This window comes from Dermacentor andersoni, chromosome 5 (assembly GCF_023375885.2).
Source record: "Dermacentor andersoni chromosome 5, qqDerAnde1_hic_scaffold, whole genome shotgun sequence".
Taxonomy (NCBI): Eukaryota; Metazoa; Arthropoda; class Arachnida; order Ixodida; family Ixodidae; genus Dermacentor; species Dermacentor andersoni.
This window is the reverse complement of record NC_092818.1, coordinates 57475625-57495312: the sequence shown is the minus strand read 5'-3', so window position 1 is coordinate 57495312 and position 19688 is coordinate 57475625. Positions and strand designations below refer to the sequence as shown.

The window sequence follows — 19688 nt, the reverse complement described above, 5'->3', positions numbered from 1 at the left end:
TCGGGGAGTCACTTCGTGTACTCTTTATATCCAGTTTTCGTTTCGTCCCTGTTAGTTCCATGTAGCGCATAGCACAGGAAAAACAAATCCGGATATGAACGCTTTGAAAAATGTGATGGACGCCTCTATATCGATAAGCGCCGCTAATGTTGTGCGAATAGCAGTTTTAGGTGAATGGATTGTCAAGAGCAAATGAACTAGAATACTGTTCGAATAGTCTTCAAATTATGAGCAGCTGTTCTCACTATTAAAGCGACCTTGAAATTTATTTTGCCTACTGTTTACAATCGTAGCAAGCGTGTAGGAAAGAAACTCCAAATCCTTCAGAATAGGCCCTCCAACACCCCTCGGGCATGGAGAAAAACACATTCCGAGGTTAGAGCATGCTACTGTGAACATCTCAGCCAAATTTTGAACTCGAGTGCGGCGTGCGGTTTTCACAGACGGAGCGTAGTCACCACTTTCTCAAGAGAGATAGAAAAACGAAGGCGGAAAGTTAGGGAGGGTAATCAAGGACGTGTTCGTTTGCCTACCCTATACTCGGGGAGGAGGAAAGGGGAACAATGGACAAGGAGAGAAAAGAAAAATAGCAATCAAAGATTCACAGTCAGTCGCAGAAGAATCTCCGCTGTCACAAGCGTTAGCACAAGCCAGTATCCTTCACAAAGTGGAGAAGAGCTTATTTGTCCTTTTGCATGCTCAACGCACATGCGATGGTCCAAGGATCTTGCGAGAGCGCTCTATTATCAAGCAGGCTGAGTTTAACTTGTAGGGTACGTCGTTGAGTGTCTAATGATGGGCAGTGAGACAGAAGATGCACTAGAGTCTCATCGGTCCTGCACAAGAGGCACGCCGCACTGTTGACCCTCCCAATTAGGAACAAATAGGCATTAGTAAATACAACGCATAACGACATGTGACACTGTAAAGTTCTTTAGTGACTGGAGAGCCCAGGTGTCAGGCGAAGTTGCAACTTAGGGTAGAGAGAGTGTAAGCGTGAGTGTAAGCGTGAGTGAATTTCGTCATAGAAGTCTGATGTGGCGAGCAAATGCTTGAATTTCCCGCGCAGCAATAGTTCATAAAAGACAGACAGACAGACAGACAGACAGACAGACAGACAGACAGACAGACAGACAGACAGACAGACAGACAGACAGACAGACAGACAGACAGACAGACAGACAGACAGTGGAGTGCGAAACCACCATCGGACCAACTTGGGTTTCCGAGTCGGTCGGAATGCGTACATACGTGCCACTCTTCAACGAACATTTTCACCTCGACATGGATCAGTGTAGATGTGGCACTGAGTAGGCACTGGTGTTCCAAGAAGCTCTGACGCCGACTTGCAACACTTGGTATGCGCCATTCAGTCTGCGCTTGCAGTCAGTAAGCCTCTTGAATGCCAACTTAGGCCACAGGGTGTCTTCCAGTAGGCGTGTGCCGCGCTGCAATCAGCGCCTTTGACGCCAACCTGTGTAGTTTGATATGTTCCACTAGGAATGTGGTGCTTTGCAATAACTAAAAACATGCCTTAAATTTCTCCGACGCTGAGCGGAATCGAAGCAGTGTCACCACAAAGGTTCTTCGAGGACCGCAAACAGACGCATTAGCAAGCTACTGCACAAATGCATTGAGTAAGTGCCGCTTTTCAGTGAACGCCTTTCATGCCAAAGCCTTAGCGAGCTGCACCATGAATGCACTAGGTGTGGGCTGCTCTTCAACAAACCTCTTGCCAACTTGGGTTACTGAGTGTGCGCCACTGACTGTGGGGCAAGCGAGGGATCAATTCCCAGTGTTTGGACGCACCGGTGCACCACGCTTCTCTTGGACTTCGCGGCAGGAGTACTAAATGGCCCATCGTGCCCAGAAAGAAGGGGGGGAGATAGGAGCCCGGTTGTCATATGACGCGTTCCTCAGGAGCCATGCGTTTCAGAGGCTATGTGCCGGCTTGGTGGTGGCCGCGCTGTATGGCGCCTAGTGTTCTCAGAGAAACGCGGAAGTGGAGTCCCGCTACAGCACATGCTTCATATATGCGTCGTTTCTACGGTGATTTTACCTTGTACTGCTCTATTGATTAAATGCTAAAGCATTACCGTCGACAGTCATCGTGAGACGGGATGTGCGGAATTTTTTTTGCCTTTGTTACCATTTGCTCATCTTTCCCATTTATGTGTTTCGTGTTTCTTTGCATGGCATATACCAGGCCCTGCCCACAATTATGTCTTACCATTTGGCGTAATCATATCTGCCTTATTTATCACCTTTCGGGCTCTGTTAAGTACGGTAATGAAAGAAGTCGAGACTTGTGGGTCCCGATTCGATCAGCAATCAGATGCTGACAAATCTGCCATATGAACGAAAACGAGCACTTCTGGACATATTTAATCACGTCTGGAGCACAGGAGAGATCCCAGAAGCGTGGAAGACAGCATGGGTGGTGCCAGTGCTCAAGTCCGGAAAGGATCCTGCAAACCTCACCTCATATCGGCCAGTATCGCTAACATCATGCGTATCAAAGTTGATGGAAAGACTAATATGTACGAGGTTAACATGGTATCTTGAGCAAGGAAATAGACTGCCATCATGTATGACCGGATTTCGTCCACGGTTGAGTGCCCACGACAGTGTCTTGGATCTACTAAGCCATATCGAGCACCATCGCGTAGACGACCTTTCCACACTCGCCATCTTTATGGACGTTGCCAAGGCATACGACTTTGTGCTTCATACAGGCATCATCAACGGACTCCGAGCCATGGGCGTCTCGGGAAATGCTCTTCGATTCGTCCATGAATTTCTCAGTGATCGATGTGCACAAGTTAAGCTGGGAAGTATAATGAGTGTCAAGCGACGCATTTCCCTCGGCGTCCCACAAGGAAGTGTCCTATCCCCCTTGATTTTTAACGTTGCCATGGCCAGCCTTTCAGATGCCCTGAAAGTAGGTCGGACGGCAGTTAGAATGTCCATCTACGCAGATGACATCTGCATTTGGATCTCGGGGTACCAACACAAACGTCTGGCCCGGATAGCCCAGGCCGCAATCTCCACTATCGATCGCCACTTATCGACGCTTGGCCTATCCTTATTAGCAGAAAAATCAGCCTTCATGCTTTTCTCTGGAGTGAGACGCAAGTCAACACGTCTGACGCTGAATATCAGAGGGCATTCAATTCTTCGTGCAACTCATGTTCGATTCCTGGGCATCACCATCGACAACAAGCTACTATGGCGTGGTGCGGTCGAAAGTGTTGTGGCTGCATCAGTGCAAAGAATCAACGCACTTCGTCGATTGCCAGGTGTACGTTGGGGAAACAATCCTATATCCATGCTTAAACTGAACGATGCACTGATAACAAGCCGCATTCTCTATCAGCTCCTTCTGATATCACCGTCATCGAGTCAATTCGAGCGCTTGGAGGCAGTGCACAGAAAGGGACTTCGCTTGGCGATGGGAGTTCCAACGGCGGCTTCAAACAAGAAAGTCACTAATGAGGCAGAGTCTCTTCCACTCCGCCTCTTGGCATCTCAGGCCTTGCTGACGCAGCTATTAAGGCTGGGCGAGTCACGCGCAGGCACGGCGCTTCTCCGGCGGCTAAGATCAAGAACTCGCTCACATTTCCATGCGGCGCTGAACACCTTCCGATTTTTAGGATTGGAATGGCCTAAACGAAGTCGCCTTGACCCGCCATGGTCTTTTCCGGATGTTAGCTGCAGCCTCAATGTACCCCACCTACCGACGAAACGCACCATTTCAACTGCCGAAGCCAAGTTTATTGTGCTGGACCACTTGAGCGCTGTGTTTCAAAGCCATCTACAAGTGTACACAGACGGTTCGGTGTGCGCACAAACAGATAGCTGTGCAGCGGCATTCTGCATACCATCCCTTGATGTGTCATGGTCTGGCCGACTGGATCGCGTAGTTTCCTCTACAACAGTAGAAAGCGCCGCAATCACCGCGGCTTTGGGGAAACTACGTGCCTTTTCTGCACGAGATGTCGTGGTGCTGACGGATTCCAAGTCAGCATTACAAAGATTACATCGGGGCCTACCTCTAGAGAAATTTACAAGGCAGTCTCTGGCACTGATTGACGACCTAGCGAGCAAAGGATTTAACATAACGTTTCAGTGGATTCCATCACACGTAGGAATTGATGGAAACGAGGAAGCTGACGCCCTTGCACGCCTAGCGCTGACATGTGTCCCAAAAGTGAAAGCTCCAAAAGCTTTTCAAAACCCTAAGGATGCAATCCGCCTTCACTTTAGACAGATGCGCAAGAATCCACACGAATCCTGTGTGACTCATGGATTTACACGCGAACAAGCGACGCTTTTATACCCCATCAGGACCGACTCCGCATACACCCCAGCTTGGTTATTCAAGACTGGGCTTCGCGCTTCCCCACTCTATGTTTTCTGTGGTGACATTGGTGACATCGAACATTTCATTTGGCTATGCCCACAGTTTGACACAGAAAGAAAAGCGTTGGTCGACAACCTGCAAAAAAGCGGTCTCACGCACAGGACCTTTGAAGACGTTGTTTTCCCCGGAGGGCCCGCGGCATTCAGGAAGAGAGCGCAACGACTGCTGATAGCCTTCCTGCGAGACACGGGGCTCATCGACACCTGGTGACACACCCCCTGACCTCAACTCGAAGGAGGATCAGGCGGAACAATTGCCGGCTATGTATGCCAGGCTAACCCCGCCTGCTTCAACATCACCACCACCACCACCACCACCACCACCACCTCGAGACTTGTTCTTACTGGCAATGCAATATATTAGGGAAGTCAGCATTTACATCAGCAATGCGAGCAGGTGCAGTGAGCCAGCTTCAGGTTCACGTGGTTTGAGAGAGCACGCGCTCTCGCTCAGCAATTCAGCCGTCGTAGACTATTCTTCGTTATTCTACAGATCTAGTGCCTCTTTTAGGACCTTCTGTAGGACGTGGCAATATGTAGGGGTAGTCGCAGTCGATGTTGGAAGTATACACAAGTACCTCCCTGGTAACAGGAATGTCAGCGCACTGTTAGTGACCATACCTGTTCACCGGGCCAGCTGAAGATTCAATGATTGCTCCCTCAGCGTGGACTTCTTCCCAAGGCAACGTTGCCTACTCCACGAAACAATATGGAATGCACAACTCGACTCATTAGATGTTGCAGAACCCACGAGCGGTGAACGCGTGCTATGGTTCCACCTCCGAGGGGTGCAAGACTCAGGATGAACGCATCGCAGCGTTCAATGACTGGAATGACATGACAAATCCAAAGAACGCGTACTCCACCGTGGAGGACGGCGTTCGCCCCTTGTACGACAAGGGAGAACTGTTTCCTTCTTGGAGCGAATAGAGAAAGAGAGATAGTGAACTTTAATGAGAACCAGCAGTTTAGTCGGCTGGGCCTAGGCCTCCCATAATGGGACGTCGAGGTTTTGCCTCTTCTTCGCTTCGTAGGCCTGCTGGGTCGCCCAGAGTTGGTCGTCGAAATGGGAGCTGCGCAGTCGTGGAGGGAATAGGTAGAATTTATTTACAGGAAAGACAGAGATGTCCACCTGAGCTAGTGACCCAGCTTCAGATTCAAGTGGTTTGAGACAGCACGCGCCTTTGCTCGGTAATTTCAGTCATCGTAGACCGCTTTTCTGACAATGCACGATGCAGTGGCAGCGCAGTGGCTAACGCTAAGCCCTCCAGGGGAAAGTTCAAGACAGCGTCCTTCGGGGGTGAGGCCGCTGACAATCGACATTAGTATGGCCTCCGATTTGTGCGAGCACTGACGAGGAGCGATTCGACGACGACAGCAAATGAACTCTGCATCCGACCGCTTTTAGATATGCCAGCGGTGCTCGACAGTCATCACGTCAGTTGGCTATTCGAAATAGGGGCTTACTACTCGATCTGCAGCAGTAAACCAGAGAAAAACTTGAAGAAAACCATGTCGCTACCTGCGCGAAAGATACAGAAACTCCATCTAACGTGAAGAAAGCGATCGAACCATTCAGATGCGTGTCCAACGACCGAACGAAAGTGTTACTACGTACCTTGAAGACACAGTGCAGCAGTTTCATCGAGCTTACGCTAACATGGCACCACATCAGCTAAAGCAATTCATGTGAAGTTAACGAGGAGCGATTCGTTGACCTCGTTCGATGTACGCCAAATGACTGTGGTCGAGTTTTTGACTGAAGTCACGACAATGGAACAAGTGCTCCAGCAGCAGACAGCTGTGCACGAACGGCAATTCAGTGCCGCTTCTACAACGCTTCTGCAATGAACCCCATTAGAATCATGAGAGCGAAGACCTAGGACGGCTTTGCCACCTGCCTGGGCCTACTGTTGGACCTATCTCCAGCCTTATCAGGAATGAAGTAGAGCAAGCTCTGCAATTTCCGCTTTCCAGTGGCAACACCAGCCTGTGACGACCGAGATCTGCGATGCATTATGCGCTGAAGGTGTGCGACGTTCCTTTCCTGCTTCACCGCTCTTCGTACTCATCACGTCTCCCGCCACGCGTCTGCCATTGCAACCTATCCAGCAAGTGGACCATCAGCGCCCACCACAGAGGGAAACATGCGTCTGGCGTACACCAGACAGGTGGCCCCTGTGCTATCACTGTGGTAGAACCGGACACGTATACGGAAACTGCCTGTACCCAACCAAGCCTTGGCATGCAGGATTCTAGCTATCAATTCGCCAAGGCCTAAATTTGGCGAGAGTCATAGCGATAGAAAAGTACCAATCCAGAAGCGCATGCTAAGGCCCCTGTGGCGACAGTCATGATCACCGTACTAATGGTGGTCTTCGCCAATTCCCGGAGCTGTCCCGTGGCAGCGCAGTGGCTTACGCCAAGCCTTTCGCGGGAAAATCCACGACAGCTACCTTCGGGGGTGAGGCAGCTGACAATCGACGTTAGTATGGCGTACGATTTGTGTGAGCACAGATGAGAAACGACGACAGCAAATGAAATCTGGAACCAGCTGTCTTTAGATATGCCAGTGGTGCTCGACATCCATGAGGTTATTCGGCTGTTCGAAATAGTGGCCGACTACTAGATCATCAGTAGTAAACTAGTGAAGAAGTTGGAGGAAGTTCCTTGCCTTCGTACGAAACACAAATTTTTACTGCCGGCACGGCTTGTAGTCGGCCCCGTCGGCATGTGTACAATCAAAGTCTGCATTCGGGAATGTAAATTTTGACCAGCTGCGTTCTACTTCACGAATTTGAACGAGTATTTATCCAGGAAGCCAACTTTCTGCGGAAATTCAGTGCCATTATAGACCTCAAGAGGAGACCATCAGCTCTACAGAGAGAGCAGCAGATAGTGTTGACGACTTCCATCTTAACGCGCTTTGCTTTTCTGTTGGCAGCATAACGTTGCCACCGTGGGCGGACGTCCTGGTCGAGAAAGTCAAGCAGTCGCATAGGAAACTTCTTGCTTTCGTTGACACAAGTTATTTGCGCTACCCGAAGCCTCGCCACGCTTCGCGATACACGTTCTGCGCTGTTTGGGCTGAATTTCAGTGTTCAGGCAGCTTTTTATTCGCACAGCTATCGCCTTCGCCGACCCCATAGCAGACGTTCTTGAATGCTTCGCGTCTGCAGCAAGGGACATCGGGCACCAGTCAACAGAAATTAACACTATTTCGTTCCTCAGCAACGCCGACATTATTTAGAGTTTTTCGGACCAACAACGGACAGCGCTGCACGAATTGCTGCTTTAATTGAAGGACTACCTCTCATCGTCATCTAAGGTACGTCAGAAAAGCATGACCAAACACCGAATATATAATGACGCCTTACCCATAAAAGAACACACTTGACAAGTTTCGACCAAGTAACTTTTCGTGACACAAGCACAAGTCAAAGAGGCTTAGGGATAATGGTATACAGCATTCCAGTAATCCCTGGTCGCTGCTGGTCGTCTTCGTAAAGAAAGAAGATCAAACAGCAGGCTTTAGTTTGCACATAGAGAGCCTAATATCATAACAAAAACTACGTTCATTTATTGCCCCATATAGATGATTATCTCGGCAGACAGCGGCGAGTCAAGTATTTTGTGTTTATACATTGGACCTATGTTCTGCACTAGCTACATCCCAAAGAATGACGAAAGCTCTTCTTGCTGGTCTGAAATGGCACGCTAGTCTAATTTATGCGGATGAAGGTGTCGTAGTTTTGGCGACTTTGATGAACATAAGTAGCGTCTGCTGATTTCGCTGGAAGTGCTTGATTCTTTTAGCCTCTCGCAAAAAGCAGCGAAGTGCCACGTTGGGGACGAAGAGCGCGGGTTTCTCGGCCTTGTGATTGCGGACGGTGTTCGGCGTCAGCATGACAAGGCTGCTGCCATAGACGCATTTCTTCTTCGCTGTTAGAAATTTAATGGGGTTTCCTTTTACAGCGAAGCTGTATATCGCTGGGGTTCTCTGCATTCTTGTTCTCCGTGAATAAAAACTATCATCAATAATGGCTCATACCGCCGGAAGCATTCATGCTCCCGTAAGCAAGCGAAAAATGCGATGGCTCATAGCCCCGTAAGGCAGAGGCTACAAGCGTTCGACAAAGTGAAGCGAACAGTGACAGTGACAAGAACTTTATTAAGAGTGTCCTGAGGAACTTGATTGGTGGAACCGAAAGTTCCCCGATCAATTTGGTGGCTCCGCCCACGACGGGACAGGATGGTGACTCTCCGCGACTGCGCGGGCCCTCTGGACGGCCTGTAGTTGGTGTGGGAAATCCGAGCTCTTCAGCAAGGCGTCCCACTTGGACTGGTTACAGACAGACAGACAGAGAGAGAGAGAGAGAGAGAGAGAACTTTATTGATGGTCCTGAGAGGCTCTGATAGTCCCTTTTCAGGGATTTGATGAAGCCGCGGTCTTCTCCCACGTCGGGACGGGAAGGCCAAGGATCACTGCCGCATCGTACGCTCTCTGGACAGCCTATACTTGACGTGAAAGCTCGGAGCTCCGCAGCGCAGAGATCCACGCTTCTCCGGTACAGCTATGCGGACCTCACTGTAACGCAAGCAAAAAATGCAACGATTATTAGTCGCGTATGGTTCATGGCTGCTCACTTTTGGTGAATTAGCTGCGATGTCACTACCCCTGCTGTCGTTGTCAGTGGTTTCAATGTGGATGTGTCGGCGTCGAAAAAGGAGCGATTTACGCATTCCGTGTTGTAGACGCGTACCTTGCGATGTCACACCAATCCGGCCCAACCGGCCACCCAGCAGCGTACGTGCATCAATTTCACTTTATCAAAGAATGTGATTGCAGTTGCGAGTAAAATAACCGCCAATCAAGACAATGAATGAGCGTGCGTATTGTTGGTCATAATGAGCTCCCATCAAGACAAAAAATGAGTTCGCACCTTTGTTCAAAACTATATATATGTGTGTCACCTCCGTGTCACGTGCTAAACAGCGTTGCATTTTAACCACCTTCACACAGTGAAATGGTTCATAATTTTTAGGTCTCATTCTCCTTTGTAAATAATGAGAACGCGTTATCATGCTGTTACGATGAGCTGCACATTTACTAGTTCGTTTAATTGTTTTGCAAATGCAATTATTGCGAATCTGTTGTCCTGGTCGTATAAACATCTACAGATTTACAGGGCCCCGCTTCAGTTTGCACGCAAAGTAAAAATCGCGTTTTTTTTATGCATGGGTACGTTCCACCGTTGCCTACTCACCTAACAAGCAGTGTGCCCAGAGTGACTACGGAACTGCCTATATGACAAAGAAAGGTAATAAAGGTATCGTATTTGAATGTGAGAAGAAAGCAGCGGGGCGTCTTTCTGCGGCTCTGCGGCTTACTAACGCCGCTTCATTGCCAGCTGCTCTCGGATTGCGGATAGTGCGACTCATCTCATACGCGAAGACGCGCCATTAGCCTGTATGCTAATGAGCTGGACGCGGCTTTCACAGAGCTGCGCAACAACACCTGCAGACACCACCACTTCGACGATGACTCTGACAACGATGTTGAGATAACTACACCAGCGGCGTAAGCCTCTGTGCCGTGCCCGTCTGACACCAAAGGGGCACCGAGCGAGCTATAGCTTACGCAAGCCGTGCTCTCTCACGCACCGAAGTCAATTATACTCTTTCTCAGAGAAGAATGTATCGCGGTTGTGCGGACCAGCATAAAATTTAGGCCTCACTTCTGCGGTTGCTCCTTCAAATTGGTGTCCGACCATCGTTATCTGTGCTGGTTGTCCGATTTACAAGACCCATCTGGGCAACTGGCACGCCAGACCCTTCGTCTACTGGAAATTATTCTTACCATATCGTAGAAATCCGGTCACGAAACACGAAGTTGCCGAGTATTTGTAAGCCACACCCATTCAAATTTGCAATCCAGGACGCGGAGAATGACAGCGATTTCATGCAGGCACTCACGGCAGCGGAATTGGTCGCACAGCAGAGCGAGTATCCCGATGTCTGCCTAATCATAGAAAATGGCGATGGGTGTACCGCATTTGCACATAAATAGCGCGGCCGCTAACATAACGCGAACGTCCACTCTGGTCTGTGAGAAATGAAAGAAGAAAACGAAGTATATTATGATTGTAAAGTGAAGTATTGCCGCAATAAAACAAGAAACGTCGAATCAAAGCGTGTGCACTGAAGGCTTTATTGTTCGTTACTGCGAACTGCCGCTACAAGATATAACGCACGGATGAGTGCTGACGTGTATTTGCTCTGCCGCCGTGAACGGCATCGTCCTCCGTGACACTCACTAAGGTGACTGGACGAATAACACTGCAGAAATGCCCGCGACACACTCGAGCCCCGGCAAAGCCTTTCACGGATTGCCTGGTGCTGCCCCGGGTGAATTCAAAGATCGCTCGAGTCACACGCCTGCACAACCAAGCTGATAATCTTGGCCAAGGTTGTGATTAATGCGCTGGCACCACATCGATGTGGCCTCATGAGGCTTCGAAGATAGAAAAAGAAAAATAGGGCAGCGCGAAATGCAGTGGCAGCTGCTAACTCGCAACTCTTGCGCGAGGCGAAGGGGCAGCAGGCGCGGAGGGCATCGGGAGCACGCAAAGTTATATTAACATACGCGTTATATTCGCGCCATGAACCAGAATATAATGCTACGTGCAGTCTCAGGACAGAAGTTTCGAAAGAAAACTCGCGCTATAGTTGTGAGCATATGGCAAGTCCGCCATGCGCCAGCCGCTTTAGTCGCAGTTTCTCGTCGTTCTACCAGCGAATCGACTTCCTGTAAAGAAAAACTTGAACGGAAACAGGAACTCTCACTTTGTGATCCAAACTAATGATATGCGCGACGACATTTCACTTGCATCCTACGACAAGCACATGTCTTGTCTCTTAGCCACTTTCACGAACTCTCGCCAGCACTCGACAGGGATACTACTGTGCCAAGCTTCCTGCACGTCTTAAGGGTTGCGTAAAAAGCTGCCGTGAACGTCAACGCCGGAAATCACCGTCCTAGAAGTCCGCAAGTGTACGGTAACCGGTCACATCCCTTTGTGCACCATTCGAGGTAAGCGGCATGGCCTCATTTTCAGTTATCGTCTGCCGGGGACAAGTGGATCGTAGCCGCCGCAGATGACGTAGGGCGCTGCGCCGACACCAGGGCTCTGCAAAGCGCTACGGCTGCCGATGCTGCGCAGTTCTTTTTTTTTACACCGAAGGTGTCTATGGCTAGGATTTGGAAAGAAATGTGTCCCCAAGATGCTCACAAAAACAAATCACCCTGTGGGCCAGTCCTGGCGATAGTGCAGAAAGGGTCCGCGTTCAATGGCACATACGCCAACGGGCTCGATGCTTGTCGAAACGTCAGTCTATACGTATAGAGGAAAAAAAAGAAGAAAAGGCAGAAAGAAAGAAAGTAGCAAATAAGAAAATCAAATAAAAAATATGATAATTACGAAAACTAAAAATTTTGAATAAATAAAAATAAAAAGAAAATAAAAAAAGGATACGAAAGAAACGAGGAAGTTATGATGATGACAAAAACAATGCGCCGGAGCGATGAACGCTGTTGCCCAAACGAAAGTCTAAGACGATGCGTGTCGAGAGGTCTGTGCATATCTATGAACAAAAGCAAACGGTAACAAATGAAAATAATAAAATCAAATAAAAGGAGTAAAAACATTACAATAAGTATATAAAAAAGACGATACAAACAACGAAGTTATGTGTTTGTGCCTTTATTCAACCAATATAGCATAACACCATATACAGTAAAGTCTCAGTTGTACGAAGGTCGATTTATCGAATATTTCGGAATAACGATCATATTAAAAATCCCCGGCAGTTTCCTTATAGACTCTATGCAAAAATGTTTCACTTAAGCGAGTTTCGGAACAGTCAATATTTCAGTTTAACGAAGTTTTGCGCCCTGCACTATAGGCGCAACCTATTCCCGCCCACATCAAACCGCCGCTCCAGCGGCAATGTAACATTGCTGGCGCTACAGCACCCCTGGGGCAAAGCGGCGGCACGGAAAACGAACCGCAACAAGGCATGGCCTCCAAGATTTCCCGAACAAAACGAGCAAGCATGTAACCTCAGAGGCCGTGAACAAAGTAACATCGTTGGCGCTTACAACGCCACCAGAGCAAAGCGGCGATCTGTCACACCACAAACCACGTGGTGTGTTTTTTTTCCGACCGGCTAGTCGTGGCATGGTCGTCGTCTCTTTCTTTCCAGTCTCGTCGGTTCCGCGTGTGCACACAAACGATCCACGTGTTGTGTTTTTCATCGGCTCCGTTCAGCCTTCCAGTTTTAAGTAAGAACGGCAATTTGCGTACCCACTTTCGAGATGAGTGCGGCGAAACGGAAGCGGTTCTCTCTCTCGGACAAGATGGAAATCCTTCAGCGCCTGGACAACGGTCCAGCTGAGGTTGTAGGGTACATTGGAAAGTTGAGAGACTGTCTCAACCGCAAGCTGTGCCAGAAGAAGTCTACTAAAACATTGACTCTTTGGACAGTTTTGTTACTTCCTGTGCTTTAAAAGTACAAGTGCAGAAGAAGCTTACAGATTTCTATTCCAAGTGAGAAAGGCAGCATTATAACTGTTATGACCCTTGTACTTGTTGATAGGTACAAATTCCATTTCACACATTTCCAACACTATGGATGCCATGTCTTTTGCTCCATGAATTACACTTCAAACTTTTGGCTCTGCATGCCATGTCTTATGTTGGTCTAGTGAATATTAAGTTTAGTGAACTTTCAGTTAAGTGAACTATTTCCTTCGGTCCCTTGAAGTTCACTCAAGTGAGAGTTCACTGTAGAACTTAATATAGCTATTGAGGAATACAACTTCGCTGGTTTTCCATCTTTACATTGTGGAAGAGCTCTGAATTTTTACAGACGAGATCTTGCTTCGACATAGCGGCCCGTCGTACGCCATTAGCCTACCGACAGAGGAACAGTGTTCATGGCCCAGCTGCCCGAAGACGTGTACAAGCTGAGCTGCACGAGCCACTTCAAGACGACTGAATACCATCCACCGACGAAAGGACTGGCGGAGCGATTGAACAGAACCATTGCTTACGTGCTATTCGTGCATGCATATGTGCAACATGAGACGTGGCTTCGGATCCTTCTTACATTGTATTCGCTTGCAACACTGCCATACAGTAAACAACAAGCTTTTAGCCGTTTTGTCGTGTTTACTGTTGGGAAGTCTAGAACCATTCAGGATGCTATGCTTCCGCATGATGACAGGGCTTCATTCACATACCTAATGCTACCTTACTGAATAAGCCGAGGAAGTCCGCCGACTTGCACGTTTGCACATCACGCAACAGTGGATGCACGCCCCTGCAGCGTCCGCCGAGGACAAGTTTAGTACTACCTGGGCGTTCAAGTTTTGTCGTAGAATCCTACCCATCGAAGTTTTGCCAGAAAGTTTCCTCAGTCGCTGCGTTCGACCATACAAAGGGTTGCGCCACTGTTGTGACGTGAACTACAAAATTCTTCCTGATGGTGCCATGTCGCTCATGCTTTGAAAGCATTACTCGGAGAGCATGCACGTTATTCTGCTGAAGAAGTTGCTAGCGCGGTAATGCTGCTTGAGAAATTATGAGATTTAGTTTTTTTTCCCCTCTAGGTACACTTCTAAGAACACTCAACGTTGTTCGCTACATCCTCTGCGCGCTGGGTGCGTTCGTCCAGTCGGTTCTGTCTGTCCTATATTCACTTTCGCAAACATCGGCACAGTGTCTGCCTTTTTTTAGCTGAGAACAACGCCACCAGTTGTCTCTAAAAGCGCGCACTTTCATTTGGTGATTTGAATCATCGTAGACTAGCACTCGCTTCTCTGCCGATGCAGCGCTTTTTGTAGTAGCTGTTGTAGCAGGGATACGTAATAGAAATTACCGAGAATATGTGACGAATTTCATCATTATTAACTTGAGCATTTTTCAAGTATAGATCATTTCCTGTCAAACAAAAGTTAATGGAAAACGTTACCTTCCCTTTCGCAGCAATTTTGACAAAACCGAGTTGTTAATAAAGGGAAAATCAGACATCCACCCGTTCGTAGCAATTGCTACAAAGGAAACTCCACGGAGTTTCCGCGTCTGATTTACCCCTTATTAATTTCCTTTATTATTTCCCTTTATTAACAGCGTCTGATTTTCCCTTTATTAATTACTTCTCTCCACCTTGCGGGTTTCCGCAGAACTACAACGTCAAACACTTGCCTTGCTTCGTGTGTTGTCGACAAATTCGACTTCGCCCTGCCATCTGCTAGCCGCCTGGTTAGCTCAGATGTTAGAGCGGCTGCCCCGGAAAGGCGGTGTTCCCGGGTTCGAGTCCCGGACCAGGACGAATTTTTCTTCAACTCTGAGGCTTTTGTTTCGAGGAACCCGTTTGGGTTTCCTTTGTAGCAATTGCTACGAACGGGTGGATGTCTGATTTTGCCTTTATTAATTACTTCTCTCCACCTTGCGGGTTTCCGCAGAACTACTACGTCAAAACCGAGTTGTAAGTCAATAATGGTGGATCATTCAGTGCGGAAGGAAAGTACTCAAGATTCTTCAAAGGAACGAACCATGCGTTCGTTCGAATACTGCTTGGAATTCCTGCATGATGTTATGCCTTTTGTGAATAGATAACCGTATTTCTGGCGAGGTATGATCTCTCTGATATCTTGATCACACACGCAGTTCTACTGGGACGACAAGGAATTTTTGAAAGATCCTATCCGGAGATTCAGCTCCTTGCGGAGGCTAATCATCCATGCCGATGCGCTGACCGTCTACGAGGCGCATTTTACAGAATCGAATGGAAGGCGTGCATACGTCTTCAGCGGAGTAAGTTGTTTTCTGCCCTTTGTATTGCATGCTGATCGTCAGGAAGCGCATTCAAGGAAGAGATTCTGAAAAAATTTAACCTAAACTAATGTTTTGCCAATAATTTGTGTGTCATGGAAACGGCGTGCACACTAGGCTTGGTTATTGCCTAGATTGAGCTTTTAAAGGTTCAGATGAATGTCCCAAAGTTGGTGTGACATTCGAAAATAAAATGGGCTAATTAAATGCGACTCCCTCCATATGTTACAACGTTGTCTTGACAGTGCCGAATAAGGCACTGCCAGCGGCGTGGTATCAGAAGCTACCTCTTGGGCAATTTTCACAACCTTGAGGGGAAAGTGCAGTGAAGCGATGATGTTGGCGAGATTAAGATCTGATTCGATGTTCTATCACGGGTTTCCTCCCTCGCGATGAGGTCACGATGTTTTGTTGGAGGTAAACGTTTCTATTTGCCTAGCACTTTGTGGCTGTTCGCAAAAAGGAAAAAATAGCAAATGCAGATATAATGCAGAAGTTTTAGTTTATGTAAGAGCGAAGACAAAGTAAGGTGGTTTATTAAATGATTGTGGCTTAGCCTGATCTCTTCAGGGCGTTGCTTCCTCTTGATCATTTTAGTAAAAGTAAAGTTAAAAACAAGCTAAATTTTCACTGTTACCCCACAGCGAGTGAGCGCAGTTATTTGAGCAAAACGCAGACAAGAAACATTAAGGTAGTAGCCTTCAGTGAAAATGCCCATGTTGGAATAAATGAGTTCGGAAATCACTGATTTCTCATCTTTCACATTTACTGGCATGTCAAATGGCACCATTTTCTAGCACATCTGTTATCGCACTTCCTAGATCCTTGAAAGTGTGTAAAGAAATGTGGCACAATTTCTAAAGCAACACGGACTTGCGCAAAGGGCAAGCGTTTGCGACATGGCCATTGTTGGCCTGTATCACTTTGTCGTAGGTCAAGCGTGCTCCTTCTGAATCGAATAATTCATGGCAACCCAACTCGTCAACTAAATGCTAAAGAAATAGTTATCACTCTTAAAGCAAAGAAATAGTTTGGTATGACGAAAAGTTGCTGTCGTTAGCCGCATTTCATTATTGTAACGAGAATATAAAATTTGCTAGGCAGACAGTTTTATCGACAAGCTTAGAGACATTGGTGCAAAATTCAGCGAAATCTTAGTGACTTCTGCTATTCAGTTTAGCAACATTCTCGATAAAAGTATGTCAACATTCCTCGACGCCTTCGTGCACAGGGCTGTGAAGTCCCGCTCGATGGTGTAACGCAATGTAAGTGGCGCCATGAATGACATGGAGCCGTTCACCTACAGGGGCCCAACCCATTCTCTGCATGCCAACGGAGTCTGAAAAATATATTTCGTACTTGCTTTGTTCTTCCCCTCGTGATTTTATTTTTTTATTGCGACAGAAATTATAGGGGCACTCCAGGGGCATTTTTGCTGACGGCATTGCCGTGATGTTCCGTTTAAAGTCAAGTGACGACCGCACCAACATCGCGCGCCGTATGCTCTATGTGCGAATGAAAGCAAGCGAGAGGCGCCAACGATAGCTGCTCCACCTGGCGCGCGCAAAGCAGGAAAGCGGGGAGCAAGCGCGCAGTCTCGCGAAAGGCCCTGGAAGAAGGCGTGGCGACGTTGTGCTCCGGCAGCAACTGCGAATTTCGCGGCCAGGCGTGTGGGGAACTGACCATCGCGGCGCCATCTCGCGCACGGAAGGGAGGAAAGCGGGACGCAGCGCGGAAGGGAAGGGGAGGCGGCTTCAACTGTGCCAGCAAGTGCTTACTTTAGGCGGTGGCGCGTGCCGTATCTTGAAAGTGCCTTCGGACGGCTCGTACCTTGGTAGGCTCACTTTGCGTTGAAGCGATAGAGAGCAGGAAGGTTAGTTCTCTCGCTGCTGCTGCAGCGCTCGCTGACGCCAGCATTTTGACAACGAGTGTTCGCGCTCAATTATTGTGATTTGTTCATGTTTGCTTGTGCGCGCTGACACCATGCCTGTCAGTTCACTCAGTAAGCTAATGTTTCCAAGTGTATACTGCCGGTAAAACTACTATTATTACTTTCTATATTTGTCTACCAATTTGCCATCACAAGCGATGCTTCGCATTGCGAGCGAAACTGCGTCTTTTTTGCTTTCATGTTTTTTAGTAAGGGTTAGGGTTATGGTTGCTGAGAAGAGGGAATGGACACGAGCACATGTCTCTTTTCAATGACCGTTTTACCCTGGTAACAGTGTTGCTAAGTTATCACTAACCCCAAAGTGCACCGGCATGTCTAATCAGATCGCACGCTTGAAGCGTAGATTGGCGTACATTTTCGTACAAATGGGAGTACCATCGATTATGCAGGAAAGCACAATGAGTCACGCATAAATGGCCTACCCTCTTAACCCGGAAATCATTGTCTGACGACCGACGCGTGTGCTCGCCGCTATCGTGCTTGAATGTCACCTATTTCGACCTGTTCGTACCAAAAATAACTGCTACCATATTCTCAAACGATACTCTACGCGATGCCCTTCCTGCGTTCCACCATCCTGCAATGCGCAGCGCTGCCAATCGGCTGAAAAAAAGGCTGCGCTTCTCAACATTTTTCCTGGGGTGTGATTGAAGCGCAGTGATCACTTCTCTCGAGGGGTGACGCTGCCATGCATTTTCTGAAGTCGAGGTGCTGTACTGAGTTGCGAAACGATCTAGAATGCCGGGGTTAGCTTTCGTGACTCAATTGGGCCAGAGTTGGGTTCTTCATTGTCATTACAGCGCGACAGCACACCCAATGCTCCCAACTAATAATAGGAAATTACGTTATCATTTAAAAGTCGGTATACGTTTGTGATCCCTTAGTCATATCATGTCGTGTAAACCGCTTCACTGCTACACACGTAGTGGGCGAACATATAAGACGTCATCTTTGATTCAGCGCATGTTCCCTAAATGCTGAAGCAAGCGCGGAAACAAGTTTTAGTACAGTTAGTTCTAGAGTTGATTGACTACCATATAACCTGGAACGTATATAGTATAACAATGTAATTTGTTGTTGTTATTCCAAGAACTAAACTTTGGATTACGAAGCATAAGCAGCTGAGGCTTCTATTTCGCAAATTCTTAGTGCCTAGTCCTACATCACTGTTTTGTAATATTGAGGTAAATACACCGCTTAGCAACTTCAAAACAGAGAATGAATGAAACAAAACTGAATCCTTTCTTTCTTTAGTAGGACATATTCTTGCTGCCTAGTTGGATCATACTTCAAAGAAGGTTAAAACTGCGCGAAAAAACACGAGAAAAAGTGGAAGGAAGGAACACACGCGTATTCTTTCCCCTTGTCCACAATTTTAACGTGATTTAACCTTCTTTCTTTCCTTCTCCAACGTAAAGAGCTTAAAGTTACGCCATTGCTTATGACAGCCAACTTTAACATGACCCATTTTGAGAGTTTTTCTTTAGAGCGCAGTGTCGTAAACGCCGATTTTGTGGTTAGGGTATTAGCTTGAGCAAATCTCCTGAGAATAGTAAAAAAATATACTTCCGCTAACATCGAGTGTATTGACACTACTTGTTGGGTTCAGTGATTTCGTACAGTTGGTGAATATTGCAGAAATGAAAAAATAGAACATCCAAGAAGTTACTCTTGTACGGTTTCTCTTTCCTGACCATGTGACTTCTTGTACTCTGGCTATTTTTTTATATTTGGTAATGTTTTTTAACAAACGACAGAAAACCGTTTGTCACTGCCTTTCTGAACGCACATGCATGAAAAGACGTTCTTATTGTGCTAGTTTGCCAAAGACTCAGCCTACAAGAACGGTTTGTATACCGCGCGTGTGTAAACATGTTTTAACGTTTAAGATAAATGTGGAAGCCTAACTGACGTTTCTTTCTTTTTTTCATAGTTGCCTGTTGTAGTAGCATCGGCCAAGTTTATGGAGAAAGCAAAGCGAGAGAAAGCTAAAAAAAAATTTTAAACTTTCAGCAATGAAATATCTTCTCCGAGCGTTTGTTTCAAGCGCACTAAAGCTCACTAGCAAAGCAACTGTGATCGATCACGAAACCGGAGGCTCCGAAGACACAGGTTCTTCACATTTTGAATAAATAATTGTCATCTCTTACAGAACGGATTGGAAGTGCCACTCATGCCAGTGCTGTACGCGGGCTCTTATGTCAGCTTCAGCGGAACAGCACTCGATAATAAGCGGTATGTAGGCTTTACGTCAAGCAAGCTTACTTGTCACCTTCTTTAACGGCTTTTCCTAAATGTGCATGTTCGTGGTTTATGGTCTTGAGGGAACCAACCTTTCGTAGCTGTCACTTCAGGCTACCCAAAAAGGCGTTCGAGTTGATGGACACTTTCATTCCGCCTTCTCTAAATCTAACCAG

At 47.4% G+C, this 19688-nt stretch overlaps 1 protein-coding gene across 1 annotated transcript in view; it reads left to right on the top strand.

The window, feature by feature from the left end:
* The window catches only part of LOC126530258 (uncharacterized), a 55796-nt gene that overhangs the window by 12372 nt on the left and 23736 nt on the right, over positions 1-19688 (top strand). Inside the window, exons 4-5 of the mRNA XM_050177578.3 lie at positions 15156-15302; positions 19424-19506. Coding sequence (XP_050033535.2) covers positions 15156-15302; positions 19424-19506 — 230 coding nt within the window. The remainder of the gene's footprint in view (positions 1-15155; positions 15303-19423; positions 19507-19688) is intronic.